We start from the raw sequence: 21675 nt of genomic DNA on the forward strand, positions 1-21675 counted from the left end.
CGAGTAAAAGAGTCGAACATTGAGCAAAACAGTGCGGCGAATGTCTTTAATTCAATTCGCTCGGGGCGCTCTCTTCGCCGTAAAATATCAAATACACAGTGTTGCCAGATTGTTTAAAAGTATTTAAATATAGTCTGAACCAGAGCACCTAAAAGTATATTAATAATTTTGATAATAGACTGTGCATACTTTGAGGAGCTTCATTAATGTTTATACGATATTTTAAATTGCACACTGGTCGCATAATATACATTTTAAATTGTGAAGCTTAAATTTAAATGGATATTGATCAAGGGAAATCATGCCCTTTTTTAAAGTAGTTTTTGCAAATAGTAACAAGTATAAATTTTGTTTCAGTTTTATTTTGAAAAATACCAAATACCTTATTGAAATTTGCATTTAGCGTATGTATAAATAACATGTTGAGTTGAAATGTTGAGCTAAGAAAATAATGTACATTTACTTGACCAACCGAACCTGAACACTTTTAAGCCTGAAGTATTCAAATCAGTCCGAACAAATAATAAAAGATGGGCAAAATAAGCGCCGCCTTGGCACTAGAAATACCAGATACACAAATGATCAGCTTGAAGATGCCGTACCAGAACAGAAGCTGCAGAGCCACATGCAATCCAAGTAAACTACAAAAGTATGAAACAATCGATTAAAATCTTTTAAGACAAGTGAATTTTACCTTCACTTACATCTTATCCTTTCGTCTGGCTTTTTCCAGAGTCTTGGGTGGCTCCTTGGAGAGATATTCACGTACACCCAAAATGGTATTACCAAAATATTCATCCCAGGTAAGCTCTCCGATATCAATAACAAATTTCTTTTTATCCACAGGATCCAAACTTTTGGCCAAGGCCAATAGATGTTTGCTGTCGAAATGCCATTCAGTGAAAATGAAACGTTCCAAGGTATTCAAAGAGTTCCACACATTTTTGTGAAGTTTCAGCAAGCTAAAGTTGAAAGTGAGTTGGTTAAATTTAAAGAATTTGAAAAGTTTTCTTTATAATTTCCACTTACATTGGTCTTCCTCCAGCTAACTTGGTAATCAAATCCAAAAATAAGGCGGGTATAAAGTGAAAGAGAATGGCACTCAATCTAAATAGGGTTAGACTCTTAACCAATCGCAAGTTGGGATACCAAACTGCACTATTTAAAGGATAATCATGCAGATAACCATTGATCTTATCGGCCATCAATTCAAAACGGAATGGCTTATAGGTACTTGAGGTCAAGTGGAAGATTTGCAGCTCTGCCGGACGTCCAGCGTTCTTTAATTTCAATGCGTTGACATAGTAACCAGTGGTTATAATGCCATTAACGACCACATCAATGGGTATGTAGTCCATAATGATGTTCGGATCTAAAGGCAAGCGACGCAAAACGCCCTTGGAGGCACCCATGAAGAAGCCTTGCGGTCCATTCTTTGATATGGTCCAGCCGGGAATCGGTTCTTTCCAGGCAGCCGTAACTGAAAGTAAGAAAAACTTATGAAAGATTTGTTTTCTTTTAAATATAATTGTTTTTTGGGGTTACTTACTCATACTGGGTCGCACAATGCCGCAGGGAAAACGACTTGCCACATTGGCCACTTCATGCTCGGCCAAATGTTTGGTGAATGTATAGGTATTGGGATGATCCTTCAGCAATCTATAATAAAATCACCTTATTATGAAATTTTCACTTTAAGTTTGAATGTCATTTACTCACTTTGGCTCCAATTCCTTGAGGGCATCATCATTAAGGGTTTCAGCCAATTGTATGATCTTCTCTGGGTCATCGGGTGAGGGATATAGCTTCTCCTCCACTTCCGTTATGTAAGCATTAACATAAGCACTCGAGACATGAACTAAGGCATCAAGTTGCTTTATCTGCTGGCAAAGTTCCACAACTCTTCGGGTGCCCCTCAAATTGATGTTAGTTGTCTCTTTGAGTGATTGAAAGAAATCTAATGTGGCTGCCGAATGGAATACCACATTGACGTTATCAATCAATGTCTGACGATCCTTGGGTGAGAGTCCTAAGTTCTCCAAGCCAACATCTCCCTCAATGGGCACTATCTTAGCCAGACGATCATCCAGTTTTAGTTCCTTGAAGCGATTGAAAACTGAATTCTTCTTTAACTCCTCCAGACGTTCACTGACATTTTTGCCCTTCTTTGCACGCATCAACAGATACAGGGTGCCCACTTTGGGAATATCACGCAATAGTTTTTCCACTATGGTAACGCCCACAAAGCCAGTGGCTCCAGTAATAAACACATTGCGTCCCTCATAGAAGTCTGTAATGGGAGAGCTGTGTGTGTTGTGTGGGAGGAAAGCATGGAAAAGAGTTGTAAATTAGTTGCTGGATTTTCTGTAAGAAAATATAACTTTCTCTTTACCCCAACCTCTAGAGTCTAGACAATTCAAAGAGCGATAGAAAGGGAGATGCTGAGCGATTAGCATACTCTTTTGACTCTGACTTTTTTTTCTTTTTGTTAATAAAAGTGTATAAAAAAACCAGTTTTTTCTACTATTGTAAAGGTTTAACTTAGCGAGATCCAAGTTCGGTTTAATATTGATCTAACTAATGACGTCGTCTGTGCGGGTGTCTACTTGACTTGTCTAATGGATTTGAATGCAATTAGGTAAGCAAAATATTTGAGATAACTTTGCCATTGCTTTGGGCCAATCTGTCTAAAGGTAATGGAAATTTTTTATATCGAAATCAACTAAATGAAAGTCATAATGGGCAAATAGGAATGTGGTTGGCACTTGAAAATGGAAAAATGAACACTCTGAATAAGTAGGTGATTACGTCGGGGTCACCATCTAGCTCAGCACAACCTTTTTTGCACAATTTGTGGAGAAATTGTTTTTAAAATTTGTTTCTCTTGTAAAGAAACATTATAGGAGTTCTGGCTTTAAACTATAAAAATACTTTCGTCACACAATTTGCCAATTTATTGAACCCTAACTGAGCACGTCGGGGTCACCATACGTCATAAAATATATAGCTATAAATATTTTTAATGTAAAATATGCAAGTTAAAGTACAAACCGACAGAAATAATTTGAATTTAGAATGACTAGCTGACATAACTCTAAGTCAGCTAATATCTCCAGTATGAAAGTCATGTTCTTGGTATATTTTCTAAATTTATCAAAGCCATTTTTACATTATGCCCAATAGATATTAGGTTTGAGCTTATATAATAAAGTTACCAAACAAAAAAAAAAAAATATTTCATCACGCCATGACAATTTCAATTAGCGATCTCTCATTTCTCTTTTAATGATCTCTAGACTCAGTTGTTTTTTTCCCCCATTTCTTTCCTCATGTTCACCTGTTTCGATCTCTAGCCATCAGAGGGTGATGCGCAAATGATTTTATAATGAACATTGAACATGATTTTGTGCGTAATTTTAGCATACAAATTTGTACATATAAAGGTAATTTTGTTTTTCTTGCCATCAAATGACATTTTAATGTTGGATATTTGCATAGATATGTTGCAACATTTATGTACAAAACCCTTGAGCTTTTGCAACTCAAGCAAGCTTTTGCAGGTGCATCAAGTGGAGAATTGCTCCATCATCACCTGTGGCTGTGGGGGCTGTCGCTTGTCTTGTCTCTCTCTTAGTGTCAGTTCCAGTTGACTGTCAAACTAAATTGAGCTTTCACTTTGGCGCTATAGCTCAAAGATATTTTTTATTTAGTTTTTTTTTTCGGCTGGGGGGAAAGGCAACTATATTTTTGTGGCTCAGCTGCAACTTAGCAACTTTGCAAATATAAGCAATAACTTATTGGGCATTGATAATTTGCAAATATTTGCATATGCCAAACTTTTCGGTTTTTGATTTTTATTACTTTAATACTCTTTAACTAATAGGTTATAGTTTAACGGGGTATATCTACATCTTATTTCCATATAATACTTAGATAGTTCCCAAACATTTTCTATGGCAAGGTTCATAATAGAAGAGTAGAATAGAAAAATTCAGAACATTTCAGTAGTAAACTCTATTTTGTATATGAATGGCATTTGACCTTTGACATACACTAAAAGTCATATATATATAGATATGAACTCTAGTGAGTTCCCTTCCCTTGCATTGTTAGTTGGATTTTGAAAGAAATATGACAATTTAAATGATATAAAATGATTTGGATATCAAATCTGTCTTCATTTGTTTGGTGTTTGACCCAAAAATCAAATCTTCATTCATTATATCTAATGGGTCTATAAATATGGGTCCCCTTCGTCCTTTTGTTTCATTAGATCATTGTCCCTGTTTGATCAAAAAATAACCCAAGAATAGTCCTCATATAGACTTTTGAAATGCTTTAAAAGCCATTAAAATTTAAACTAGGTGTGTAAAATCACACTTCATTAACTGCAACTAATACACTAAGAATTTAAGTTGAAGGCCATAGTTGCTAGGGCTGGTATGTTATTAGGGAAGAGGAAACCGCTTGTGGATATGGATAAATTCTCTATTTTAAACCTGTATCTGCTTGCTCAAGAGTATCTAAACTTCGCCTTAGTTTTTAATATATGAAAACTTTATCATTAATTTTTTTTTTTCAACTTTTTAAATTGGCAAATTCGTGAGTCAAGTTTTCATCTCTCACTGACCTAATGAGCGTTTAAGTTTTTATCTTTTATTTCGTTTTCTCTTTGTCAATCGTTTTCACTGTTTTACAAAATTATATTTTTATCTTGAAAACGTTTTGTATTAGTTGCTGCGATTAGATTGTTTGTTGTTGCTTAGTCAAGAGCTTTGAGGCTTATCTTTGTTAATTAATTGGACGATTTATGGGCTGGACGGTAGTCATATGCTTGTTCTTGATAAACTTTAATACATAAAGCAAGAAATCAGTGCAATATAGTCCCAAAGATTGTGAGCAATATTTTAGTTAATTTAAGAAAATTTCACCATGACAATGGGTCAAAAAAAGTTGCTTAATTACCAATGTGAAGAAAGTTACTCTTGATGCTTGAAATGTTGTCAAGAAAAAACCTTTTGAAATAGTTAAAGTCAGTCTACATCATTCTACCAAAAATACTTCAGAAAGATATGACTTTTATCTTAAGAAGGATAAAATGATATGTTAATGTCTCGTTTATACTACGATTGCTTAAAGTCTAGAAAAATTTTTGAGAGCTATTTATGAAACAAACATTTGAAGTACTTATTGAGTCTACTTGAAAGACTGACTTGCCCTAAAGTACTTCATTTTCCATTCTAACATACGTTAATACATAAATATTCTACTAAAGTGTGCGAGAATAGTAGAGAAATAAGGTAAATTAATGAATTCTTTAGGCATTAGCTCAATCGTTAATTTCATTTATAAGAATGAAATAGATGCACCCGGGAAGTTGTTTTAATAACTGACCTTACCACCTGTTGGCAACCTTGTTGCAGTTCGCCCATAAACTGAATGCTTCATAATACCGGTATAATTAATGACTATAACCATAAAGATTTGACTACTGACATAATTGCCTTGTCAGGGGATCTTTTAATTTGACTGGCACTTGCAATTTCAGCGCCAAAAATAAGTCGACTCCTTCGTTTCCTTCAAAATATCAGAGAGGTGTGTGTGTGTGTGGCCGCTCAGTAATTTTCCACATGATTTCCTGCATAATATTTTTCAACCAGTTTGCTATGGAAGCCATGGGGTCCGTTCATTGACGTCATTTATGAAAAATCTCAGAATGCAACAAGGCGTAACGTTTCTCCCACCTAGAGGAGGGCATTGTTGAGGTCAAATTTGAAGAGATGTTTGCACAATATCTCAAATAAATGTATAACTTGACACTTTGGTATCTATTACATTGCATATATGTATGTATGGCTAATAATTAAAATTCCTCTCATTACACGCCTTTGGTGTATGATTAGAGATGCTAAATGCATGAAAGTCTGTATTTATTTTGTGACTTGGCATAGATTATAGGAATTTGTAACCGAATTTGAAAAACTGAACTTTGCTCTTGAATTTCTAACCTCACAAGTTGGTAAAATGCTTTATAGATCATCATCATCATTCCTCTCCATCTTCACATTAGCCCAAAACTTGTCAAGCAGGCCTTTCTCAAAAACACGATGAGATGAAATGAGATGAGATGAGAAGAGGGCCTAACCCAAATCACCCAAAACGGATCAATGTCCAAAAACTGTTTAACACTTACCTGGCCATTTTTCAAGCAGGTGTTAACTAACAATGCAAATAATTGTGCGTCTATATTAATGCAGTTTCGGTAGATTCCACCTGATGAATGAATGAATGAAATAAAGTAATGGATATAGTAAGTTTTAGAACCAAAACTAAATTCAAGACTCTAAAAATTTCTCTTTTATTTTCAGCTCTCTTTTTGTCTTTTGTGATTTCCGCTGTTTCTTCTTTCTTTCTGTCGTCCAACGTAAACAAAATACAAATATATAAGCTCTATGTATTGGTGTATCTGTGTATGTGGTGTGTGTATGGATGTATCTGTATCTGTATCTGTATCTGTGTGTGTTTGAACTGTTACGTTGATATGAGTATAGGTAGGTCGAAATAAATGGCTTGAACTAACTTACACGCGCGCACACCAACTTGAACGTTTGCCGGCCGAATCGAAACTGAATGTGGCTGTTCAATGGCCGCTGCTGCTGCGTCGTGTGGAGATCGTGGAACGATTGAGATACCACAAATAAAACCAGTTTTATCCATGCAATTTAAAGGGTTATTCACTGGATAGTTAGTATAACTGCACGAACTAGCGTTTGAATTAGGTGGTCAATATACCATTAAATTTTGTTTTTTTTTTTTTTTTCAAAAATATACCTAAAAAATGTGAGCACAATGTCCGATAGATCCCGATAACTTTTCCCTTATATGTATGTCTACCTGCTTGCATTTACCTGTGCAAAATGAGGATACATACATATGTTTCTTAGAAGCATGTAAGCATGTAATAAAATAGCAGTTTAGTGTAACTTTTACTCCAAATGTTTAGTTAAACAGATGTGTAAACTATTCACATTCACATGAACATTAGATTGAAAGAGTATCTGAAAGTCGACTACTAACAATTGAGAAAATTATCATCGTATCAGTTATCGTACTAGTTGACAACTCTACACAAATAATATCGAACTATCGAATATTCTTGAGGTGGGCAAGTATTTTAAAAATGGGACTAAAACAACAGTTTGTTTTGTTTATTTCTGTGATCCAGTTTAAACTGAATAACCAAGTCGGAGTTATTGAAACCATTTTTGGTTTGGGTCAAGATACAAGAAGAGAACACAAATTTTTGTACTTTCTCCAAATAGTTGGGTCTATTTTGTTAAGTTTGCTAACAAACTGGTCATCTGAATTCAAATGTATAAAGTACCTCATTTGGTTGTATGTAACAATCAGACATTGTCATTTTCACTTTCAAAATTAGTGCGAAAAGAATCAGATTTTAGAAAACTCTTCAGTTCTAATATGAATTTGTAAACTTGTTCGATAGTTTCTTTTATTATTATCAAATATATAAATATTATTATTGTTTAAATTGTTTAACACACTCAACAGATGAATAAGAGAGCAGAGGCGTTTCACAATCCTCCAAAGAAGCGAATTGGTATGCCTTTGGAGTCTAGGCTGAATGAAAATGAGGCACTCAGAAAGATAGTGGAGTAACAGGTTCGGTCTGTCCTCCACCTGTTGAATGGAATCCTATCCTTTGTGTAAAGTATCACCTGCTTACATTTAATTAAAATAATATCTTTTTGTTTTATACATTCAAAACGTAACGAAAGTGCGGAAATCAGAACAACCCAAAAAAAGGGTTTATCAAATGTTACATATTGTAGTATACTTTTAGGCAGCAACGTTTTAAGAGTGCAATGATTGATTTTTGGGAATAGAAAACTTTATCGATTTGTATCTTAATATTTAAATTGTCATATTTATTTGAATAATAGTTACAGTTACATATTTTATTATTTAGATACATATATGTACACATATATGTATATTTATATATATATTTTTCACAAGTGGACAAAACGTTTGACTATTTGACTATGTCTACAAATGAGGTGGAGGACCTAGTTACAAAATCTACAATCTTGATTATTATTCAGTTATTAATGTGACTAAGTTTCGGGCTAATTTGCATTGTTGCTTTGAATTCATAATCTGTGTAATATATGTGTGTCTGACTTGTACTTTTTGATTACAAAAATTCTTAAACGATAAAAATACATAATACCCTATTAAAAAGAGAAAAAAAAAAAATACTAAGACAAAGAATGGGCAACAAAGACGACGGAGCAAACTACAAAAATTTCGTGACCATAGAACGAAAATTCTAATTCTGATATAAAACAAAAATAATATTTGTATTCATATTGCACATTAATGTTATAGGCAGTTATCCTACAACCAAACCAAGAAACCCCAGATAAGAACGGCCAACGTCAGGCCAATTTGTAGGCCCAAAAATGATGTGAGAGAGAAGTAGAGAACGGCAAAGATGGCAGCAAAGCCAGCATAGTGAAGGATATTAAAGCTGCAAATGGAAAGGGGTAAAAAGTATTCAGAAGGAAAATTTTCAGATTTCAAACTTACGCCTTCCAGAGATTGCGATGCCATTGTGTGGTTACCGCCGACTCCTTGAAATAGAAACGCCTGATGCCAATGAGACAGCGATCTATGAATTCCGACCAATCACACAGACTGGCATCGAAGTTATAACGCTTACGATCACTCTCATGCATTATAGATGATATACGCAAAGCATTCTTCAGCGAATAACGGAAATCCTTGTCCAGGAAGTAATCGAAGGCCTTGGTACCCTTCTGGAACACACGCATGTATTCGTAAGCTCTATAAAAAGGAAAGGAATTATTAACATTCTAACTCCATAAATTGCAAGGAAAACTCCAACTTACGTATGCTGAGGCATTCCTATACCAAATAGCTTTTCCGGAATGATGAAAATCATAGCGGGCAGCAAATGGAATAGATAGAAGAAGAGATTATAACGCCAACCATTACGTAATTTTGTCGCTGGCTTCCATACAAAACTATTGGGCGGATGTCGCTCAACACTATCGTTGATGATCGTACAAAACTCCGATAAAGTCAGCGGATTGACCTCACCCGATGTGCAGTGTATAATCTCGGGCTTATCCAAGTGCCGTGTGCCCACATACCAGCCCATGACCAGAGATGAATTGATAACATAATCGCATGGTATAATATCAATTACGGCATTTGCTCGTCCGCACATGGTGCGAAAGATACCCTTGACAAAACCGGCCAAGAAACCCAAGTGGCCAGAATTGGCATTTCCCACCCAGCCTTTCATCGGATGCTCCAGAGTGCCATAGACTGAAAGATGAATTTATATTAGACCAACTTTATTTCACTCTAAAGAGAGGGATCCTCACTCACCAATTGATGGCCTCACTATGGCAGCTGGCAATCCCGACATTTCCGCCATCAATAGATTCTCTGATAGATTTTTCGTAAACGTATATGTATTTGGATGATCTCTTGTATAGCCTTTGCATTTTTGCTCTGTAAAATCGATCCATGCATCATCATCTTCGGCCATTTTCATCATGTCGTATGGATCGAATTGTGACTTGTATACCTCTTCGGCAATCAGTCCACGATTGTTACTATTACAAAAGGCCGTCGAACAATAGATATAGGCCGAGAGATGTTTCAACTGCTTGGCCAATTCAATGGTCCGCATAGTTCCCGTTAGATTTGTACGTATGGCCGTTCGCAGTGGCGAACTGAACTTAATGGTTGCTGCACTATGATAAATCACATTGACATTATCGATAAGCTCTTCGAGTAATTCCGGAGTGAAATTGAAATTTGGTTCGCTAAGTTCCCCCACCACGGGCACAACTTTGGCCAGAGTTTTCTCATTGTATTTTTGAAAGATCTGTGAAAAGAGAAAAGCAAATAAAATAACTTAACTATATCAACTAAAAAAGTCCGTTAGGATCTCTCCTTCTCGATTCCTTTGTTTAAAAGTTTTCATTTAAGTATTTTTATCTAATCCATTTAAACTACTTTTTCATTTAAACTCTTAGTGGATGTTTTTCCGGGACCTCTAAAAGACCTTCGTTTGAAAGAGAAATTTGCATTGCCCTTAAAATCACTTATTAGTTTACTTTATGACCCCTTACGGGATCGGAAATTTGTACTTTTATGCACTTGAGACTCTTCTTAATAGTTAAAAAGTTTCAAAAATTCCATAAATCATAATTTTCCGTTAAGTCTTATTATATTTTACTTGTATTTTTATGGATTGCAATTTTATTCGACTTGAAACGTTGACTTCATGCTTTGAAAGCCATAAACTTGGAGTGCTGAATAAAAATTTGTTAAACAAATTGATAGTTTTTAAATGGTTTTTCCCATCTTCACAGCATTCCGCCCACACAGACACACAAACACACACACACCCACAGAAATAACACTCCATAATAATTATGATTATTATCTACTTAACTATTTGTAAAATAACTAAGCAATTTTAAAAGCACTAAAAAGAAACAACCACAAACAAAAAAGAGAGAAGAAAAAAACACTTAATGTTATTACTATTAAAGAATATAATTAACAAAGCAAAGCAGCAACATAGCGGAAGATCTGGCACTTAACGTGCAATAAAAATGCTCGTAATTATTATAAATAATAGCCAAGGGTCGACACTTGCAAACACTCTAGTCTCTAGAGTCGAAAAGGGGGCTAACCCCAAACGAAACCTGACCCTTTTTTTGCCCTCCCAAATTTCTGTCACACTTACGGGTTTCTGAAGTAGACGATTTATACGCTCATTGGGATCAAACTTGCGTTTGCCTCGAACCAACACGTAAATGGTGCCAATATCAGGATGTGTATCCAATAGGGCCTCAATCAATACCGTTCCCAAAAATCCTGTACCACCAGTTACAAATACATTTTTGTGAGCAAAAAACTCGGGCACATTCAATGCCGTGCTCAATTGTCGATGATTGGTATTGGTTGCGGTGCTGGCAGTGCTGGCAACTTTGCTGTGATTGAGATTATTGATATTATTGTTATTGCTGCCATGCTCCGTTATGACAGCCATCGTATAGGGCTCCAGATTAGTAGGCGGCGCCAATTTGCTGGTGGGAGTTTTCAGTCGTTCAGCTGCAAGTTGCAAGGGCAAGCTGAGGGGGAAAAAAAGAAACAATAAAATAGAAAGTATAAGTAGGGCGGAAGTGTGAGTTGACTTATTTGATTTATTTAACAGTTCATTAGTTAATTTAATTAGATTAAAGTGATAAACACACCATAAAGTTCATTATCTTAATGGCTGACAATGCATTTCTAAATTGATGGCAGCGGAAATGCAACCAACCAAGTTAGCTCTGTGTCGTGCCCAAATGTATTTAGCCTGGGAAAATTTCGGTTAAGCCCATTGATTACTCACAGAATTGGAATGTAAGAGAATGTACAAGAATTTCTTTAGTTTAAGTTCTATATTTTCTACATTTTTGCCAAATAATCCAATTAAAAACTACTTCTCCATAAGATATACAAATAATTGATCAAAAGTCGATGAAGATAGCGTTTGATCTAGTTGATGTCATCACAGAAAAAAGAATTGCATTAGCAAGTCCTAGTTGCGACCTAAAAGTATGCCACAGAAACTTTATTTCTTAGCAGAACCAACCGAATGTCCCTTGGCTGTAAGTTCTGGTTCTAGTTTAGTTTCTTTTGGACTTGCATCATTTTTTGTGACTCATTTTGAAAATTGTCTCAAAAGTGGCTAACCTTTGGGTATTCTCATTGGAAGATAAATAATTATTTGACTATTTTTGCAAGCCAAATAAAGAAAAGTCGATGAAAATAGCTAAACCCTTTTTTTTTTTTAAATCAAGTTATCCATGACTTGAAAACAATTTGATTTTTATTTGAGGTGGCTATGAACCGAGAACAATTTTCATTTTGGTTCGGAATAAAGTACAGTTAGCATTGCTTTTCCTCTCGTGTATTAAAAGTATTAAAGTTTGACGAAAACCAAATGAGTTCTCATTCCCAGCCGACAAGGCATACAGTTCACAACGCAAATTTTTCCGGTCACCAAAATTTTCGATTATTATAAATAGTAATAACCAAAAACACTAACCAAAATTTCAATGTCATAGAGAGGAAATAAAATTAACAGAATCTTTCGAAATTAAAGTTGTAAAAATTCTTAACCGTTTTTGATTCGAAAAAAAAAACTCCTTATATTTGGGCAATCCTTATAGTGTTAGCAGCTGAAAAATGAATACATCAATGAATTTGGCCAAAACCATGAATAAATGTGCTCAAGTTTTGCGGCAACGCAGCAGCCAATTGATTGGCTCTCACGGGAGGGCCTGGTCGACCATGGGAAAGCCGAGATCATCGACGACATTTACGCCATCGAATTTCAATTTGAAGTCTACATCGAAGCTGACCGTCAACGAATCCTCGCTGGCCTTGGATCAACGTCGTTTTTATAACGATCGCAATGATTGGACGGAAGTTAAGCAAAGAGAGAGCCAGCCTGGTATGGCTGCCACCTATGACATGCCCAAATCTGGTCCAGCTACAACCCGATATGATGAAATCTATTTGAATAGAGGAACAGCGCCGAGATATGAAGGTAATGTAGAGAACGAAGGCTTCGATCCGCGTTACGATGATTATCATTTCAAACGTCAACCCAAAGAATCCGTACAATACGATGATGGTGAGTCGCAGCAGCATCAATATGCCCAAATGGGTCAGCATGATGGTGAGTCACGTCGTCGCATGACCCAGGATCCGGTCGAGCATCAATTGCGTCAGGAGCGCATTATTGAGGAAAATAGGCGTATGTGGCAAAATCGTGCCGAAACCAATCGAGAAGTACATGTCCAAGGCATTAACTACAACATCGACAATGTCTTTGGGGCTGAAATGGCCAAGCTGAAGTCCAGTCGTGTGGTCAAAAATAAGCAAACGGATAAGGAATTTAGTCGTAATCGTCGAGCGGCTCTCCAAAATGAGCTCAGGCGTAACGGCTACAATTTGGAAGATGGCGAATCTGAGCACACCAAGGACCAAGTGCAAAATGATAACGACTTCAACAAGCCATCGAAAGCCTGGCTTAACAAACAGACCAAGGAGGAGGATGCTAAGCATTGGCATACGTGGACAAGCTGTCCCGACGAACGTAGCCTCGTTAAGAAAGCTCATCAGGCCTCTCAGGACCGTAAATTCCAGCAGTCCAGGTCATTGCAACCCTATGACGTCACTCGCCGTGGTCTTCATCATCACCAGGCATCTAATGAAGATAGTGAAGATTCTGATGAACAATTGAATAATCTCAAGGCACATGCTAAAGCTCGTGTCAAGACACCCGAACAAGTGAAGAGCGAGTATTTACTTAGCTTGATGCAGCAAGACGAGGACAAAAGAAGAGAGCAAGAAGATTCAGACAGCGACGAGGATGACGATGAAGAGGTGGAGATATGTCCACCAGCTCGTCGTAGGACCATACCGGCGACCACACTAGCTTACCAACCGATAGCAGCTCGGCATGAAGCTCAGCCAGTCCAGCAGGAACAACAGGACAACCTGTTTATGTCACAGGCTAGATGGCGTCAACCAATGCGTCGCAATCGTAGCCTGAGAATTCCAGTATACAAAATGAAGCAGGACCAACCTTCACGCAGCATTTCGCCACCACGATTCCAGATGTCTGTAAGGGCCAAAGTGCCTCGCACACCTGCTCCAGTTTGTTGCTTTTCAGATACTGTGATTAGTCGCATGTCGGTCAAGTCCAACAATAATACCCAATACCGTGATTCTGTTCGTCCCTCGATCAGTGCAACCTGGAACGACTTTACTAGCTCTCACTTTTCCAAGGCATATTCCAATTAGCCTTTAAGTTTATATTGGAACATCGGGAATGATGGCGTTAAAAGGAAATTTGCTAAATTTACTGTAAATCGATTTTTAAATCTTTTTACAGATTAGAAAGGGGAGTCATCCACCTTTTTTTTTTGTTGTATTTTATTGGATAAATATTGTAAAACTTCCCGATTCAGAGATAATAAGACTAACGAAATAAGCCATTGCGAGCCAAAACAAATAGTTTTTATTTTTTGTTTGATCAAGTGATCTAATCTGACTTATTAATCACAAATGATGCGTAGATGTATGAACCCCTCATGTGAGGCGGGGAGGAAGCCTTGCTTTTGTCCGAGAAATACCACAACAAAAAATGCGTAATACTTCATTTCGAGAGATGAATTTGTGATCATTTTCTGTTTGACGCTTTGACGCTATTTGTGTCAAGGCCGCATAAGCGAGTGGTTAACATAGACAACTCTAATCCAGCTCCGTGTAGGGCCTCAACGCAATTCAGATGGAGTTTTGACTCTTCGAAACTTGATCGAAGAAAAATGAAAAAAATGCACGGTCATGGTCATATTGAAATGATCTCTCTCTCTCTAGGTGTCTTAACTAACTACTTTTAGTAACAATTTTAGTTTGCTGCCCCATATTTATATATATTTCGTTTCTTTTTTATCATTTTGGCGCTAATTGTTTAAATTTAATTAGCCAACTAATTTGCGGTTTATGGGCCGTACTCTTAGCCCATTGATTAACTAACCTTCGCTTAGTGGCTTTTCATGTGTGATGTGACTTAACTCACTTTTTTTGTGTCTTAATGACTAGACGTTTTTCAAGGCGAAAAATTTTGCCAACTAATTGTTATCCTGTCTTGTCTGCTCTTGCTTTCTTCTGGCCTTATGCCTCATCTATGCCAGAATTATGTAAATTTTGTTGAATTGATTTTTTGCCTCTCTTTCAAATAATAATAAAATTGAAAAAAAAAAAAACAGGTTTCACTGGCATTTCAACTAATGTGGACTAGGTCTTGGCCTGGGCCTCAGCATAGTTTAGGTTTTTGCATATTTACTACATTTTTTGACCCCCAAAAATAAAAAATACTAATGAAAATAAAAGAAGATAAAACTTGTGACGCCATTTTGAAACTATTTAAAAGTTTTTTTTTTTTCGATTTTTGAAATATATTCTTAATTAATTTTCCCAAAAAACAAGCGATTTGTTTAGTTGAAGGGTCGGGTCAGTGAACCGTTTTTTCTTTTGCTAATCGAAACCAGGAACTAAATATCTTAGTAGGCTGAATTAATAAATAGTTGCTCACCCGCTAAACTTTTCAGTTATGTCAAACCTTATATTACTTCCAATTTCTTTTTTTGTTTCATATGACAATGCAATGGAGCATGGGGAATTGCATTTTAATTTGTTGCCTCTTGACAAATGCCTACAAAATGGAATGCATATGTATGAATGTATGTAGTGGTATAAGGGGAACCCAATATATATGTATGCGTGTATATATATTGAGAGATTTGCATAATTTTGCTACGTCTATGGTTTTTGCGTTTGCTAATTTTGTTTAACCAAAAAGATGACAGACATACAACAAGACTGAGAGACTGCGACCGAGACGACGGCAATAGAGACTCTTTTTATTTTTTCTTATTTTTTGTCTTTGTCATCTCTTTCTCCCTAATATTTTATCTCTCTCTTACACACATAGGTTGAAGCAAAACCGTTTATGCATATTAAATATTTTGAAATTTCTTTGAAACTCCACACACACAAGGCACACTCTCTCACACACTCACACACAGACATACAGAAATGGCAGTTTGACCTATTTCGCAAAAACCTAAACACAAAAACCAAAACTGAAGAGCAGGTGAGCTTATAGATTCACTTGTGGCCAATAACAATGCGAGGAAACGGAAATCTTCTTGACTTTTAAAGGCTTAAAAGGAGGAAGAGAGAGAGAGAGAGAGAGAGAGAGAGGGAGAAACAATTCAACGGCTTTTAAATGCCCTAAATTAAGTAGAATACAAGTCGGATACATAATTTTTAACCTTATTGTATATAGCCGCTTCATTATAGTGTAAAAAATAATGTGTAATAAAACTAATGTCAAATAGTGTGTATAATTAGTTGGCACTTGCTAATTATTATACCTTGTGTTTTAATAGCTACTAATTTTAGAAATTTCCGTTGTAGGTAATCTCGTATAGTTGGTCTATAATAAATTATTTTCGATAATATCCCCCATCATCTGTGAGATAAAGTGTTCGTCATTCGTAATGTTTTTATATTTGACCAGCAATCTGATTATAAGTACAAATATAAAACAACGTAATATAACACAAAATTTTGAAAGAATCAAGAATAAATAACCCATAAGACCAGATACATTTGTATATTTGTTTCCGAAACTTGTTTACTTATGACTCTTAGTTTCTGTTTTTGAGTTGTTTTTTTGTAGCTTTTTGTTCGAATTGAAACTACAATAAAAATTCCAATAAAAGTCAAGAAACAAATTGATGTACCTAACTCATATTTTAAACAGTCAGAGATCATTTACTCATTTGAAATACTTTTTAATTGAAAGTTTTCAAGCTTTTGTTTTTTTAGATATTCACCTAAGTCTAAAAGCCATAAGAATAAAAATGTTGAATAAGTGAAAGAACATTTTAAATATGATGAATATCTACTTAAATGATGAAAAGTTGGCAGATTTGTATCTCGATTGGCCTTAGAAGTAAACTAAGTGCCTGGATAGATAGTAGAGCTCATATAGCTGGAGTATTCTCTTTTCAGATTGGATGTCATTGAATAGTTTCTAAAAATTTAGAAACCAAAGTGAGTTAGAAACTGGCTATAACAATAATTTGGAAGAAATCAACCAAAATAATGACCAAGATAAGCAAGGTTATCTTGCTTTCGGTCATTTTTTTGGGCCCAAGAACAAATATCTCTGTAAGAATTTCAAAGCTGTTACGGTCTAATGCCAATAACTAAATTTTAAAAATATTAATATACCCTTTTCTCTGGTCATATGCTTACAGGGTAAACGCAAATTTGAGTAAACCTTTTTTTGGTCACTTTCTATTTTTTTCTTTCTATTTATAATTTTTATGATTGTAGATCTCTTTCTCTCTTCATCTCTCTATGAGATGTTGATCTCTCATTTATCACATTGATTTCTCTCGAATGGATTTTTGTTACGCTTACAAATATTATTTCCGCCTTGGCAACAACACCAAAAAACAGAAAAAACGAAAATGTGTAACAAATTGTTGTTGTTTATTTATGCTGGGCATGAACAACGCCAAAACAATACAAATATAAATATGTATATGTATGTATGTATGTATAGAGATAGAAGTGTAGTGCGTATTAAGACCATGAATTGAATTCCATTCGCACTTTAACTACACGTTGTGGACCTTAACATTGAATTTGATTGGGGAGGAGAGTTCAATCAGACATCAAAACCAAACAACAAACAATAACAAAAGGGGAAAAAAAACAACTCAATATTCAATGCCATCTTTTGTATGAGAATCAAAAGACTTAGACAACAAACTTTTTTTTTTTTTTTTTTTTTGCTCAAAATAATTAGAAGAGACCTTCTTTGTGTATAGACATAAAGAATTATAGTATATAGTATAGAGATTTTGCTACACTTGGTGTGAAATGGAATTTTGTCTTTACTTTTTGGCAATTTGCACTTAAAGTTTAAATAGACAACTTGATATAAATTTATTTGTTTTTTCCTAAGTCTTCAAAGACAATTATTTGTCGTTTTTTGTTTTTTGTTGACTACTCTTCTCTTTTTTTTTTTTTGATTTTTGCAAACCGGTTTGCGGCATAAATTGATGACAAACGAAATATGAGCGCAGAGATCTCCAAAAAATGTTTTTTGGTTTGGCCATGCTGTCAAAAGAACTAATTAGGTAAATACAATTGAAAATGACTCTCTGAATTTTCCAGCACATGCTAGGAAAAACTTACTCAGAGTCACATTAACTTGAATACACAGAGCCACACACAAACGTACGCACTCGCACACACACACACACACACACATTGCAGAGAGTTGGAGAGGAAAATGAGGAAAAACGAGTGAAAATGCGCAAACAACAACAACAACTGCTTAAATGACTTTTCAATTTCAATAACAAAATCCATATTGTTGTAAACAATTTTTGTTTCTATTAGCACAATTTTGTTAAATTTTTTTGTTTGATGCAACTAAAAAGTTTCCTCATCAGATCATTTCCGTTTTGTCGATTTCGCATCGATTCGAAATGTTAAGCAATCGATTCTTGTTCGACTTTTCCAAGGTTTTCTTTCCATTTTTGCTTGAAGTTTCACTATTATTTTTGCAGTGCACACTTTTGATATCTATAACTAAACATTTATAATGCTTTAAACACAAGACTGTTAATTGTTAATGTAAACTGACCAAAATGGTTTGATTTCGGCTCACAGAAAATACGTCACACCACTGATTTTTTGTTTTTTTTTTTTATTTGGCAAAGACTGATTGTATTTTTTTGTTGTTTATTTTTCCGTTTTGGAAGAGGTAGACACTATTTGGCAGCCAATGCCGACGTAAGCTCAACTCGGACTGAGGAAATTTTTGAATGCGATCAAAGCTAAAGCCAAAAAAGTCAACTGAGTCAAAAAGACTGAAACTATGACTGAGACCTACGTCCGCATGGCTGGCAAACGAAACCACGTAATGAAAATCGGAACATAAGACTAATCAAAAAACAAGCTCACAGAGCAACGCGGAAAGAGAGACAGTCAGCGAGAAAGAGAGGGCGAGCGAGAGCTCGTCTCAGAAAGAGAAAGACTGAACTCAAGGCAAAGTAGATGGGGGAAAAAAGCAAGCTCAGCTTGAAAGATTGTTTAAATTGAGACACACTGAGAGACGCTTTTTGAGTGGCTAGCCAAGCAATACCAACACAATAAGCCAATTCAAGTACCGCAATCTTTTTGGTAACTGAGAAAGCTAACTCTCTCTCTGTGCCGCTCTTTCTCTCTCTGTCTCTCAAACACCTGCTTCATAGCCTCCTACTCCAACGCCTTGGGTATCTATTACGAGTGTGTTTATCTTGCCTGCCTTTGAGTGGATCTATAACGGCAAAAGAGACAGGCAGGGAAAAGAGAGAGTGTACGAGAGAGAGAGAGAGAAAGAGTGAGTTCAGATTTATAGAAAAAGAGTCGTATATGATCTCTAATTCTCTATATTTTGAAAAGATTTTCTTATTACAGGGTAAAAAATTCTATAGTTAATCAAAGTGATATATTCTAATCTGTCCTTTTAGCTATTATAGTCTTCTATTATGTACTTTAATAGGCCCATGCCATAAAACTATCTTAGAATAGGACAATTGAAAGCCATGTGTACACGATCAAACTAAAAATATTTAATTTATTGGCAACATAAAAAAGAGCTAGTAAATCTAGTCTAGTTTCTGCTATTAGTCGACCAACTTGGTTGATTTATGGCATTTGGCAAAAACTAGAATGAAAGGAACACAACGAAATTAGCAAAAGAAGGAGTAAATTGGAAAAATGTTAAATGGAGCGATGCCGAAGTCATCTAAGAATATAAATAATAATTTTTAAAGCCGGCAAAAACCTCAAAATGAATTTGTTGTTGGTGAACTTGTGTATTTTGAACCCACAGGACATTTCGACTGTATACAACAAATGGACAATTTACCCAGCTGGGTAATAAAGCTTTATACACATATCTTAGAATCGGAAATCTTTATAAAGAAAACTTAATATATATTTTGAAATTTTCTGGTTGTTTCAATAAACTATGATTTTTTACCTAAATTGAAATAATTTTCATTATTTTCTACTTATGTACATAAGTTAAAGAAATAAATAATTTAAGATGTTCACATTTGTCATTGTCCAAAAACTTTAGGTCCATTATTTTTACACCATTCTATTAATGGGTTATTTAATTTAATTTAAATTTTATTGATTTTTTTGACATTTGTTTAATTTGTTTTCTTTATTTTTTACTGGTTAGTTTTATAAGTTTCAGTGCTTAGTCAGCATATTTGTCATTTAACTGGGTTGAAATTCTAGTTCACCAAATAAAAGAGACCAAAATACGATTCTGCAGGTTAATGTATAACTGCTGACAATCAAAATATGATTTTGAGGTCAATGTTGTTTTTTTTTTTTTTGTATTTTTCGTAATCATTTTATGTCGAAGACAACATTGGACAATGCAATGTTTTCTAATAACAGGAAATACTGATAACCAATGGACCAAAAAGACGGGGGGAGACTCTCACGTTTCTGAGGGCTTATTATGCAGATTTTTATTTGCATTATAGACAAATTGATATGGAGAGCCATTTTAAAGTCGAACCTGAGTTACCCTGTTAAAGATACGGTAAATTATGACTTGATTATAGTTTTGAATTAACTGTGACGAGACCAAAAGATTTATATATCCCATTAAATCACCATTTATTTACTTACAAATGATGCCACACACACACACACACACAAACATTTCTTTTTATGACATACACACTGTATAGAAACCACATTACAAAACTGCTTAAACAATTCATCAATTGATCTTCTTCTTCTGCTTTTGCCTTTTAAAGTCTAAAAACAAATAAGCAATTGAAGTTGACCTAAAAAACCACAAAAACCAAATGAATCACAACCTGTTTGTAGGCCTAGCCCAAAAACCCAAAGTAAGTAAAGATGATGTATATGATTATAATGATACGAATTGGAAATACTCTTGCAGTTTAATTAGCCAACCCAATTCAAATTCAAGCAAATTTGACGCCAGTAACAAATTTTTAAATGACCAACAAAAAAGTGGCTTAAATCATAAAGTATTCCTAGAAAATCTTACAAGAAACTCTAAAAAAAAAAAAAACGAAAGAACAAATAGTTTTACCAATTTTTATTAATTCTGAATAATTAACTTTATTTTCCCCCTGTTTTTATTGCTTTTTTTAGTTTACAAGACATTAAAGTTACTCGAAAAAGGGTAAGGGTATGTTAAAGAGTTACACGAAAAACACATCTAGGTTGTATTTATGTAGATATAATTAAGTTAACCCAAAATAAAAATAAGAAAAAAATTAAAAAAGAAAATAGAAAAAGAAAAGAAATGTCAAAATTGGCAATAATTTGTTGGACACGCAAATGAAAGCTGCAGAGAAATATTGTTAACTTCTTGAAAAAGGGGTATATCAATTTAAAGATCAAGCTTGACTTCCCCAGAAAAGAGTATTTTGTGCGTCAACTTAAAGAAATCATAAAATGAACTAAATTAGTCTTGAATTGATTTAGATTTTCGTCACTTAAAGTAGGGTATAGAAGTTTCGTCGAAAATGAACTTCACCCTGTCTTCCGGTTTTATCAAAGTTACTAACAATTTTAACACCAAGTGGTTAGAGACAAGTTAAAAGTAAATATAATTGAAGAGAGATATTAGCCGCAAGGCATAGATGGCTAAGGAATATTTATGAATAAATACAAATTTTCCATTTTGTGCTTAAAGATTCTCAAGTTGATTATTTTTTCCATTCATTCATAGCTTGATTTGAGCTTAAATTAATCGATTAGCAATATAATTTGCATTTCGTTTAAACTTAAGTAGCAATTTTCCTGTATCAACCATGAAGGAAAACCGCAAACAAGCTCGTTGTAATGTAATCGAATTTCCACTTAGTCATAGCCACTTGGCTGCTCGTCTTTGACTGAGGAGCTGGGAATTTG

General features: G+C 34.9%; 3 protein-coding genes across 4 annotated transcripts; 1 reads left to right on the top strand and 2 right to left on the bottom strand.

The window, feature by feature from the left end:
• Positions 1-346: 346 nt before the first annotated feature.
• On the bottom strand, positions 347-6682 carry LOC137576321 (putative fatty acyl-CoA reductase CG8306). Of its 2 annotated transcripts, none has more exons than XM_068289347.1 (7): positions 6585-6682; positions 6194-6273; positions 1720-2304; positions 1550-1659; positions 1030-1480; positions 705-962; positions 347-641 (listed from the first exon to the last, which is right to left on the bottom strand). In XM_068289347.1, the coding sequence occupies exons 2-7, from the start codon at positions 6199-6201 to the stop codon at positions 503-505; spliced, it is 1551 nt and encodes a 516-aa protein (XP_068145448.1). In that variant the 5' UTR covers positions 6202-6273; positions 6585-6682; the 3' UTR covers positions 347-502. The 2 variants fall into 2 exon arrangements, with proteins under 2 accessions (XP_068145448.1, XP_068145449.1); XM_068289348.1 differs by having other exon boundaries at positions 6581-6614.
• A 1264-nt stretch (positions 6683-7946) lies between these two features.
• LOC137576302 (putative fatty acyl-CoA reductase CG8303) lies at positions 7947-18558 on the bottom strand. The gene is made up of 6 exons (XM_068289318.1): positions 18362-18558; positions 10814-11201; positions 9439-9943; positions 8934-9375; positions 8611-8868; positions 7947-8551 (listed from the first exon to the last, which is right to left on the bottom strand). Exons 2-6 carry the CDS (start codon positions 11117-11119, stop codon positions 8419-8421), a joined length of 1644 nt encoding a protein of 547 aa, XP_068145419.1. The 5' UTR covers positions 11120-11201; positions 18362-18558; the 3' UTR covers positions 7947-8418.
• Positions 11977-14140, top strand: LOC137577848 (trichohyalin). The gene is made up of 2 exons (XM_068291405.1): positions 11977-12667; positions 12734-14140. Exons 1-2 carry the CDS (start codon positions 12304-12306, stop codon positions 13927-13929), a joined length of 1560 nt encoding a protein of 519 aa, XP_068147506.1. The 5' UTR covers positions 11977-12303; the 3' UTR covers positions 13930-14140.
• Positions 18559-21675: the final 3117 nt, after the last annotated feature.

Source organism: Drosophila tropicalis, unplaced genomic scaffold (assembly GCF_018151085.1).
Source record: "Drosophila tropicalis isolate 14030-0801.00 unplaced genomic scaffold, ASM1815108v1 contig_593, whole genome shotgun sequence".
Lineage (NCBI taxonomy): Eukaryota > Metazoa > Arthropoda > Insecta > Diptera > Drosophilidae > Drosophila > Drosophila tropicalis.

Excerpts from the sequence above, each read along its gene's own strand:
- LOC137576321 (XM_068289347.1), bottom strand. Across the intron at positions 1,481-1,549 it reads CATTGTGCGACCCAGTATGA|TTACGGCTGCCTGGAAAGAA; the intron begins GTAAGTAACCCC and ends TCTTACTTTCAG. Across the intron at positions 963-1,029 it reads TTAGCTGGAGGAAGACCAAT|CTTGCTGAAACTTCACAAAA; the intron begins GTAAGTGGAAAT and ends TTTCAACTTTAG.
- LOC137577848 (XM_068291405.1), top strand. The coding sequence starts at position 12,304 with ATGAATACATCAATGAATTTGGCCAAAACCATGAATAAATGTGCTCAA. Across the intron at positions 12,668-12,733 it reads AACAGCGCCGAGATATGAAG|AATCCGTACAATACGATGAT; the intron begins GTAATGTAGAGA and ends GTCAACCCAAAG.
- LOC137576302 (XM_068289318.1), bottom strand. The coding sequence starts at position 11,119 with ATGGCTGTCATAACGGAGCATGGCAGCAATAACAATAATATCAATAAT. Across the intron at positions 9,944-10,813 it reads ATCGTCTACTTCAGAAACCC|ATCTTTCAAAAATACAATGA; the intron begins GTAAGTGTGACA and ends CTCTTTTCACAG. Across the intron at positions 8,869-8,933 it reads ATAGGAATGCCTCAGCATAC|AGCTTACGAATACATGCGTG; the intron begins GTAAGTTGGAGT and ends TCCTTTTTATAG.